Source organism: Hipposideros armiger, unplaced genomic scaffold (assembly GCF_001890085.2).
Source record: "Hipposideros armiger isolate ML-2016 unplaced genomic scaffold, ASM189008v1 scaffold_403, whole genome shotgun sequence".
Lineage (NCBI taxonomy): Eukaryota > Metazoa > Chordata > Mammalia > Chiroptera > Hipposideridae > Hipposideros > Hipposideros armiger.
This window is the reverse complement of record NW_017731753.1, coordinates 1630950-1641998: the sequence shown is the minus strand read 5'-3', so window position 1 is coordinate 1641998 and position 11049 is coordinate 1630950. Positions and strand designations below refer to the sequence as shown.

Here is an 11049-nt window from a genome sequence, read left to right as displayed (position 1 = left end):
GTATAACTCCCCAAATTTTGATAACTACTGTCACTTGGGTTTTCTCCCTTTCATTTCTGTTAGTTAAGAAAGGCTAAATTGTATCACATGCTACCCATACATTCTACCAAATACATTTAGTCACTACCTCTTTTTTTCCATTATAATTCACTGCTGGTCTCACATTTTCTCTTACCTTTCTGAATTTTGTGCTTTCTCTGTTCCAATTTAAGTAACAAAAGAAAGAGGAAAGAGATATTATTCACTAAACCTCTGCCAGTAACAGTGGTTGGCATTTTCTTCCTGTGGCATCTCATTTAATCCCTCTTCAATCCTACAAATTAAACAGTAACCCTGTTCTTACAAATGAGAAAAATGAAGCTAAAAGAAGTTAGTCATTCCTACAACCTATAAATGTAAGTGTTCAGATTTAAATATGTTAGAATTTAGCATTTATTCCTTCACGAGACATTTACAGGCAACATAGATGGTCATAGCTAGTATCACAGCATCACCTTTCATAACATGTAACTTACATTTCATAATTATTGTACATGAATCTAGTAGAAATTTACAAATGCATGTGTTGCTACATTGCATCAATGTTGTCCTATTATTATGTCATACTATCACAGAGGGCAAAAACGTTTATGCATTCATTAATTCATTCACTTTTTAAAGTAACATTTATTAAACTCTGCTATTGTCAGGTGCTTTGCTAAGTTTTGGAATAGTGGTTCTAAATTCTATCTTCACATTAGATTCTGCTGTGAAACTTTTTTTAAAAATACCCATAGCTGGGCTTGGCACTGGAAATTTTGATTCAGTTCATGGAGATGGCACTTGAACAGTGTATTTTTAAAAAGCTTTTCTAGCTACAATCAGCATTGAGAACCATTGCTCTAGAGCAGTGGCCTTTCAAAGTGGCATCTTCTAGATGTACAGCATCAGCATCACGTGGGAAACTATTCCAAAGGCAATTTCTCAGCCCTTCTCCCAGCCTCCCTGTGCACTGGACCAGGAACTCCAGGGATGGGACCTGGCCTGTTCCGTTTAACAAGTCCTCCAGACGTTTCGGAGGCAAGCTAAACTAAACATTGAGAAACACTTCTCTAGGGGCACAACACGAATAAGACACAGTACTTGCCACTAAGCATTTCTCCTTGGTCTTGAGGAACTCCCACTTGTTTCAAATTTGCATTTTAATTACCTAGCACAGTTCTAGAATCTATAACTTTAGTTAGTAATGACAGCATTATTATTCCTTAAGAAATGAAATGACTTTTCATCTCTTCTTGGGCAGCTATTAAATGAAGTGTTTATAAGAAAGTAGTGGTCAGTGAATAACGTGTCTTAACAAAAGTCTTGTGAACCTGATAGGTTGAGTTGAATTGTCAATGTTTTGTAAGACACACACACAGAGAAGGAAAGAGTGAGAGTACTTTAAAATAGAAAATCTTGAAAGACAAAGGTTTCCAATTAAGGTTTTTAAAGTGGTATTTGTGCTGTGTTTCCATTCTATTACTATTACTATTATACTTACTATTTTCCATCTTTATTAATATAGCTTTTTTATAGATTTATGACAATATAATTGATGTGCAATAAGCTGCACACATTTAAATCATTTAACTTGACAAGTTTTGACACCTATATACATCAGTGTCATAAAATAGTTGTAAGGGGGGGAGGCATCTATTTCTATCACAGGTACCTCTTCGATGTGCAATTTTCCCTCTCTACCCGCAAATGTCAAAATAGGTTCAAGAAGTCTTCCTTAGGAAGGTAACATGAGCTAAGACCTGTGAGACAACTAGATATCATCCAGGTGAACAGAATGGAAAAAGGTTCTACAGGATAGAAATCAAGCCCATCTCACCTGTCTGAAGTCTAGGTTCTTATGGTTGTTGCTATTTATCATCATGTAAGGTTTAAAAATATGTACTTGATCCCTTTGTTTCCTAAAATTCCAATTGAGAAATAAGCTTTACCACTAGCGAAATATACAACACAGTTCCTGAGAGTAGCAACGCTAATGTCCATCTCCACTGGTACTTTCTTGCATGAAAGTCACCTGTTTGTTGAGCTTTGCCCGCCAATTCACTCTTGAATGCATATTTCTTGGCTGTGTATACTATATATAACAGTTGCATAAAAGTGATATTTTGGAATCTCATTCCTTGCCTTTAACTTCCTTCTTTCTTCCGAGCAAATGTGTACATCCCTTAAACGTTCATTTATTATTACCCCCACATGCCAACACTGGGACTTGACGTTGGGGGCTGAAATTCTCCTTCTTCCTTCCATCGCAGGTTGGCTCCATGAGTTGGGGAAGAGACTGGAGTCGCCATACTATGGCAACAATACCCTGGGGGGCCCGTCGATCCGAAGTGCCTACATTGCAGCGCTGTACTTCACCCTCAGCAGCCTCACCAGCGTTGGGTTTGGGAATGTCTCTGCCAATACGGACGCAGAGAAGATCTTTTCCATCTGCACCATGCTGATTGGTGGTAAGGAAAATACACCTTTTATACCAACAGAAGGAACGAGTGTCTGCCCAACTGTTGCTCTGTCTTAAAGGTCGATAGCGATAGATTGGTTGACATTGGAAGAGCCTAAAAGCTCTATTTACATCTGTGACAAACATTGTAAGTTACATGTAGATTAGTGATGAATGTCTGTGATGCTGAAGGATTCCATTTTCAGGACAGGTGAAGAAGTATCCATTTACCTGATGGTTGATGTTGAAAGGGTAGGCTGTCTACCCCTAATGTTAGTGAATTACATGAGTCTGAATTGTGGATATATGTCTGACACTACATTTTATAGTCCCAAACAGGTCAGCCTAGTCAAATTTTATTAATATGAATATAGTAAGTTAAGGATGTTTGATCACTTAGTTAAAAATAAAAACAAACATGAAAGCACTAATACAATATTAATAAACAGTTAACATTTATGAATTGTTTTTATACTCTAGTCTCTGTGCTCAATGCTTCAATAACAATACTCTAATTCTTAGGGCAAATCTAAGGGTTCAGCACTCCTGTTGTCTCATTTATCAAATGGACAAGTTATTATACTATTGCCTCTGAGCTCCAAAAGTACCTTCTGTACTCTGCTTTGTATGCTGGGGTTTGGACTCTGCAAACATTCTTCTTTGCCTCCGACTTCAGTTACTTCTGCCAATAGGGGAGCCAGAGGGAGATTGAAAAGCAAGAGGGAGGGAGAAGTTGCTGCCTGACTCTGATGCATAGTGTTATCTTCAGTGGCAGGCCACCTCAAACGGCAGGAAGTGGTTCCAGCTTTCCATCTGTTCAGGCACCCCCGGTGTCACTGGGCCTTCTCAGAGATCCCTGCAGCCCTCATATCCAAGGTTAGAGCCCTGGCTCCTAGTGGCTCCTCTCAGCTCTTTCTCTGGGCTTCTGTCTTCTGATAACCCCACCACTTCCCTCTATATACCCAGCTCCAAGGTCAGACACTCCTACCAGCATTTATTACAGCCATGTTACCTCTGTGCTCTCTTTTTGCTCATACAACCCTTTAACGCCAGGGAAACCAACTCTCTAAAGTAAATTCCATAGGTTGAAATATTTAGTATAATTCTCTTTTCTGAACTTCCTAACTGATACAGGATTGAGACTATTATCCACATTTTTCAGATGACATCTAAAACTTGGAGAAATAAAATAATTTTCCCAACGCTTTATAACCTGTAAGTAGAAGAGGCAAGGTATGAACCCGCATAAATACTTACTTCTGTCTTTAAATACATAAATGGAAACTTACTGAATTATGAGACTGCCATCATGGCGTAGTAGGAGCTGTGTATGTCTGCCTGGATCAAGCAAGCTTTCTTTTTAGACCAGAGTCTTATTAGCGTTTGCTGCCCCACAGTAGTGCCCCCAAAGCCTGTTCATTTATGATATTCCTTTAATGGCATGAATCCCAAATACCACTTAGAGTTTTGAACCTTGTCATAGGGGTTGGTTCCTACCAGTTTCCTTGCACGGGAGATGTGAGGTGAGTATGTTAGGCTTTAGGCAATGAATCACCTAGCCTGTGGCGAAATAAAAAAAGCATAAAGCTGAACCTCCCCTCAAGGAGCTTATGATCCAGTTTGGAAGAGAGAAGCTGAAATATGCGAAAAGAGCTTTAACAAGACCAGGCAGTAAATGCTAAGTGCCAACTCAGTGAGGAAGTTCAGAAGCAGTGAGGAACGCGGGCCAGGGACTGGGAGAATTTCTTGGAAAGGCAGTGCCTGTGGCGGAGCTGCTGAAGTAGCGTGCTGGGATGGCAGCCACTGTAACACGCTCTTGGCTGACCGAAGCAGTAACAGCCTTGGGAACAGAGAACAGGAATTCTCATTTTCTGCAGCAGTGCCATGTGCCAGACCCTGTGGTGGCTGTTTTATGTCCTGTATTATGACTTATGTAATTGCTGCTTTCCTTGATGGCCCATCTTTCAGCCTGGAGAAATGACAAGCACTTTTCAACTAAACACAGTCTGTACTTATTTAATATTTGCCCATGTGTCTTCTACTCCTGATGGAAATCTTGGGAAATGCTCAAGGCTTAGCCTACTAATTTGACATTAGGAGGATCTGTTAGATAATTGAGCTTATTCTCTAATGATCCACCTACTCTGTTGTGAGTGGTCTTGAATCAGAAATTGTTAAGGGATAAATTATTCCCTGCTGTTCACTGTAAATAGAAGCTATGCTGGTCACGAAGCCAAAAGATATGGGGAATAATTAGATAATGTCACTTTGTCACTTGTTAAATGTATACTGAGCAAATTATCCTGCTACAAAAGCAGTGCTTATTTGAAGTAGCATTGAAACATCTAAGTGACTTGAGCGGCACTTAGGAAACTGTTGGTTCTGAGTGCCAAATGGCATCTAAGTAACTTGAATTTATTAATTAAACCTTTCCAAATTTGTGTTTGTGGGAAATAACTCTGTATTATTGTGACAATTACCTAGGCTAGAAGAAATGATACCTTCCCTTTAATATTTCTTAATTAACTAATTATTTGCCTAACTTTGAGAACTAGTCATAAGAGCTCACGATAGTAAACACTGTGTTCATTTAATTCTCAAGCATTATGCGATAGAGGTTATTAACACCCCAATTTAGGTATAAAGCAGCAGAGGTTAGTAAATTTAAATGCCAGGGTTCAGTAAAAACAAGCAAACTTGCTGAAAAATATCCATTTCATTATATACAGTACATTGATTTTATTCACTTAATTTCTACAAATATGCACAAATACCTTATTTTTAAAAAATTAAGTATTCATTACCAAGGACTGAAGTCTAAGGTATCTTATTAGGAATCCTCAAACAAGGTTGATAGAATTGCTAATGACAGGGATGCAATATTTACTACAAAAGCGGGCAGTAGCAATGTTAAATATTACAGGTGACGGCCAAAACCCCAGGTAACTGTCTGGGGAGAGGCACTGACAGCTGCGTTAGGAGGAAGGAGCAAGGGGAAGTTTCCATATAAGCATCTGTGATTATCAAGCGTGTGAGCCACTGATTTATAGGAAGAGTATTTTAAACTATCGAACGAAGAGATTAAGCGAAAATAATGAGAAAAAAATCCATACCTAGACAAATCTATGTGAATTTGAGAACACCCAAAACAAAGAAATAATCCTAAAAGCTCACACAGCTATTAGAATTAACAAGTGGATTTAGTGAGGCTGATGGATACAAGGTCGATATGCAAAAATCAGTTGTATGTCTAGATGCTAGTAACAAATACTTAGAAAATAAAATATAAAAAAGATTATAAAAACATCAAATATGTAGGAGTAAATATTTTTAAATGTGCAATAATACTACATAGAAAAACTACAAAACACTAGTGAGGAAATTTATAAATGGTTTAAAATAATGGAAGGGTCTGCAATGGTGATGGTTTTAAGAGTCAATATTATAAAAATACCAGTTCTACCCAAATTAATCGGAAGAGTCAATGCAGCCCCAATAAAAATCCCAGTAGATGTGTGTTTGTGCATGTGTGTGTGTGTGTGTGTGTGTGTGTGTGTGTGTTTGAACAAGCTGTTTCTAAAAATTAGTAGAAATGCAGAGCTAAAGCTAGTCAAAGCAATCATAAAGAACAAAACTGGAAGATTTGTGCCACAGCTATCAAGATGTATTATAAAGTTACAGTAACTAACAAAGTATGATGTTGTCTCAGACATAGACAAATACGCCATTGGAATACAAGACAGTCAGAAACAGGCCACACATATATGGTCACTATACTTATGACATTGGTGAAACTGCAATGTAAAGAGGAAATGATGATACTCTCAATAAATGTTACTGGGTCAAATGTACATTAGATTCTTAAAACTGTACATTAAATTTAGTTCCAGATGGATTTTGATCTAACTGTGAAAGACAAAACAATAAAGCTTCTAAAAGGTAATATAAGAGAATATTTTTATGACCTTGGATTTGAGAAAGTTTTCTTAAACATGATACAGAAAGCCCTAATCATAAAAGAGAGATTGACAAATTGAACTTCTGTTTATCAAGACATTATTAAAAGTGTTAAGAGACAAGTCAATGGGCAGGAGAAGAGATTGCGAACATCTAACAAAGGACTTTTATCTCTTATCTATTATACCGGAGGTGCCAAAAAAAATGTATACAAGTGGACACTTTGGTCAATGTTGCTCAAGCAGTAGTTCGCCGTAATCAGAATTGTCTGGATGCTGATAGTATCCACTTTGAGCACCTCTTGTAATTGCAGAAGTCAAATGTAACTTGTATTCATCTTTTGTTATTAGTATATAATGAGTATTACAATTTTAATACAGTTTTCCTTTCTTAAAATGTGTATACACTTTGTTGGCATCCTGTGTATATAAAGAACTTTTACAAATCAATGAAAAAAAAGAGCAGATGACCCCAAAATGCCTAAAAACTTTTTTAAAAATAACTTTAAACATAGAATTCCATACCCAAATAGACAGTAACCATATGAAAAGGTGCTTTACAATATTCATCAGGCACATGCAAATTAAGATCAAAATTAGATAGCATTTACATTCACCAGAATGGTATACTTAAAAACACTGACACCCCTAAGTGTTTGAGAGGATATGGAACATCTTAACTTCTCCTATAGTGCTGGTGGGAATGTCAATTGGCATAACTGTTTTGCCAGTATCTGTCAAACCTGAACATACCTGTACTCTGTGACTCAAGAATTCCACTTCCGAGTGTATATCCAAAGGAAATGCACACACAAATACATCAAAAGACATATACATAGATGCCCACAGAAGCATTATTGTATGAATCTCAAACTGGAAATACCCATTAATAGGAGAACAAATAAGTAAATTCTGAAATAATTATTCAAAAGACCTATTCGGTAATAAGAATGAATAAACTATTTCGTCTGCAACCACATGGATGAATTTACAAACGCAATGCTGAACAGAGAAGCCAGACACACAAAAAAAGTATATTGTATGATTTTGTTTAGAGAAAGTTCAAAAGTAGACAAAGCTTATTGATTGCAATGTAATTCATAACTTTGGTTACCTTTCATGAGGGGGCTGGTTAGTGGCTATGAAGGGGACACCAGGGAGCCCCCAGGTGCTGGTAATATCCTGTTTATTCATCTGGGGGCAGGAGGGTGATTCCATAGGTCTTTTTCCTTTGAGAAATCTCAGTGAGCCATACATTTAGTATTTTTCTAATTTTACCAATTGTATCCTTGACATTAATTTTACCTTGTAAAATTATAACAGATGAGCTAAGAATAATATAACTATCAAATGAGAAAGAAGGTGGGTAGCAGTAAAGTGAGTTCTCACCTTTCATGTCAGGCTGTCTTTAGATGTTGTTTAAACGTGATAAGTCAAGCAATAGAAGTAAAATGGCATTGTCTAAAATATTGGTGATAATCATAATAAGACCTAAAATAAATGACTTCAAAAGATTGTCTTTGAGGGGTAGGAAGGGGGTGAAGGGGTGAGTTTGGGGCTGAACTGTTCATCATAAATTTTCTAAGCTATTGCTTATGATTGTAAAACTTCTTAAAGAAATTTTGAACTACCAGAAGTTCATTTGCATTTCAAAAATATTTATGGCACACCTAAATTATGCCAGGCACTGTGCTAGATGCTGGGACAACAGAGATGACTAAGACATGATACTTCCTTTCTAGAAGTTCACAGTTTCGTAATGGAAATAGATACCTAGGCAGATAATGTTCTTTCTTTTTCCGTTTTAATTTTTCCTTTTATAATGCACATTTTTGAAAGACTAGAAAATACACACAAAAAATAAAATTATATATAAACCCATCACTAAAAGACAGTTTTTTCAGTCTTCTAATACATATATACCACTATTTTCTGAAATATTTATATCAACTACACATATCATTTTTTGCCACCAAACAAAATATATTGAGAACATTTCCCCATGTCTTTAAAGCTTATTCTATCATAATTAGTCATGGCTGCCTAATAGTCACCTAATGAGTTAGCCCCAATTGATGGGACCATGAACCTAGCCCTGGAGGTTAGCTAAAGCTTCCTAGTTAAGAGGAGCCATCACTGAGAATACATCCAGTTTAAATGAGGCATTGTTGCCATGAAAAGGGTAGAGTGAAACTGTTAACAGTCAAGGTTTTCCTTAGATCCTCTCATCCTAGACACACTATCTTGACATAATTTTATTGGACCCATCTGGACGATGGTGTTCACAAATTCAGGCTGTTTTTAAGATATCTTTACACTGCCATTTGAATTCATCATTTAGGAAATTGTTCTCACTCTGTTTTCTCAACCATCTGCATAACCCAGTATACTTGTAGAAAGGAGTGGAAAATTCCAGGGCAATGAGTAGGTGGGAGAGAAAAAGAGGGCAGCTAAGATTACGCAAAACCTGAACTCCCGTCTCCTTTTATAATAGAAGAAAATATATAGACTCTGAAGACACTGCAAAGTATTTGGCTAAAGAAATCAGTAACAAGGGTCATACATAGTTTGCCAACTCCTGATCTAACCTATAGTACCTATAGTACATTCCTCTTGCCCGCATTCCAATCCGGGTTCCTGCGCTGCATTTAATCGTGGTGTCTCTTTAGTTTCTTTAATCTGGAAAGTCAGATCCTTAGCCTTCCCTGGACATCCATGACCTAGAGACTTTTGAAGATTAAAAACTAGTTATTTGGGGGCCGGCCGAGTGGCGCGATGGTTAAGAACTGGCTTGGGATGCCAGAGGACCCCGGTTCAGATCCCACATATGAGAGCCAGTGACACTGCCCTCTACAGCTAAGATGCTGAACAACAGCTGGGCTGCCGTGAGTCACCGGCGGTGGGGTAGGCTGCAGTCCCTGTGGCAGTGGGTTGCCATGAGCTACCGTATGTAGCCAGCAGCCAGCGTGAGCGGCCAGCAGCCGCAGTGAGCGGCCGTCCAGAAGCTAGCGACTGATCTGCCTCACCCGGGAAGAGCGCAATGATGGTGCCAACTTGGGCCAGTGAAGCAACGTCCTCCACAACTAGATTGAAGAACAAAACGACAGCAACTTGTCTGTTCCCCTTCCCCCAATTCCTCAGCACTGACTGTTCCCATCCCCCAATTCCCCAATAAAAATCTTAAAAAATAAAACTAGTTATTTTGTAGAAAATCCTTCAATTTGAGCTTGTCGGATGTTTTCTCATAATTAAATCCAGGGTGTGCATTTCTGCCAGGAGACCACAGAACTGATGTTGTGTCTTTTTCAATGCATAATATCAGAAACACAAGATGATATCTGTTTGTTTCGTTATTAGTGATGTCAACTTGGACCCCTTGTCTGCCAGGCTTTTCTCACTGTAAAGTTACCTTTCTCTGCCTCAGTAAAGAATTTGTGAAGAGGGGAAAAAAAAAAAGAAAAAGATATCAGCAATGATGTTATACCTCAGGAGAGCAATAGTGCCCTGAATTCACAGAGGTGGGGAAAGGAGGAGGGAGAGAAAAGAAGGGAGAAGGGAAGAAAAGGGGGAAAGGAAAGGGAAAAAGAAAGGGGTAGCCAAGCAATCCTATCGGAGAGCACTTTCGTTTGATTCTATTGACTTTCTTCTTAGATCCCAATTGATGAGGTTACTTCAAAGACCTGATATTAAGATGAGATTTTACAAAATGTCTATTATACAAAACTCCTGCGCAAAGAAAAAGGGCCTCCCACAGACTCAGCAGCAGGCCTACCATGCTGCTTTAAGAATTATATACACCAAATATGCCAGGAGTAAAAGGAAAATAATTTCCAAACTGACCTGGATATGGAAGTTCTTGAGTTAAACTTTCCTAGCAAATGGAATGATTTGGTGTGACACATATACACACTCTGTGCCAATGTGGAAATGATAACCAGTGACAGAGGCAGTAACTTGGGAAACTGAGAAACTAGGAGAGCGAGGGTTTCACTTTTTAACTACTGAAATTCGAAGTATTTTTCTATACTGAAATGAGATTTTGAAATTATGGTGACTCAGACATAGACTAGTACTTTCCAACGACACTTAGGAATTTGACAATTAATCCAGTAATTCGTTTTATCGGTAGTGTACAATTAAGATGCTAAATGATCTGAACATATTACTTCTCTTACTTTAAGTGCTGTACACACATTATAATTAAGCAAAGCAAAGGTAAAATCATACACATAATTAAGGAAAGCAGTGTTAAAATAAATGAAATAAAATTGTTCTCGGTATTCAGTTTAATCTCCATAAAAGACAATTACATATTTTTACAGATGGTAGGGCTTTCAAACACAGAGCCCACAAGTATTGGGTTGTCGGAAAACTCATGACATTTTCTATGTTTTTCATTGCAAAAATGCATCATGACTTTCCCGACAGCCCAATATATTTACAGAGCCTGAAATCGGTGTATGAGTTCTTTGACTTGGAACAGAATCAGCTCTTTTATTCAGAGTGTTTATCATAAACGGAGGTCTCTTCTTCCAAATAAAATATTTAAGCATCAGAGCTCTAGTGCTTCTAAAAACATACAGAAGAATGAACCTCTGTTTAGAATTCACCAAA

The 11049-nt window shown here is 37.8% G+C and overlaps 1 protein-coding gene across 1 annotated transcript in view; it reads left to right on the top strand.

Annotated features, from left to right (window-relative positions):
* Positions 1–11049, top strand: part of KCNH8 (potassium voltage-gated channel subfamily H member 8) — a 230048-nt gene that overhangs the window by 146197 nt on the left and 72802 nt on the right. Inside the window, exon 7 of the mRNA XM_019663741.1 lies at positions 2292–2489. Coding sequence (XP_019519286.1) covers positions 2292–2489 — 198 coding nt within the window. The remainder of the gene's footprint in view (positions 1–2291; positions 2490–11049) is intronic.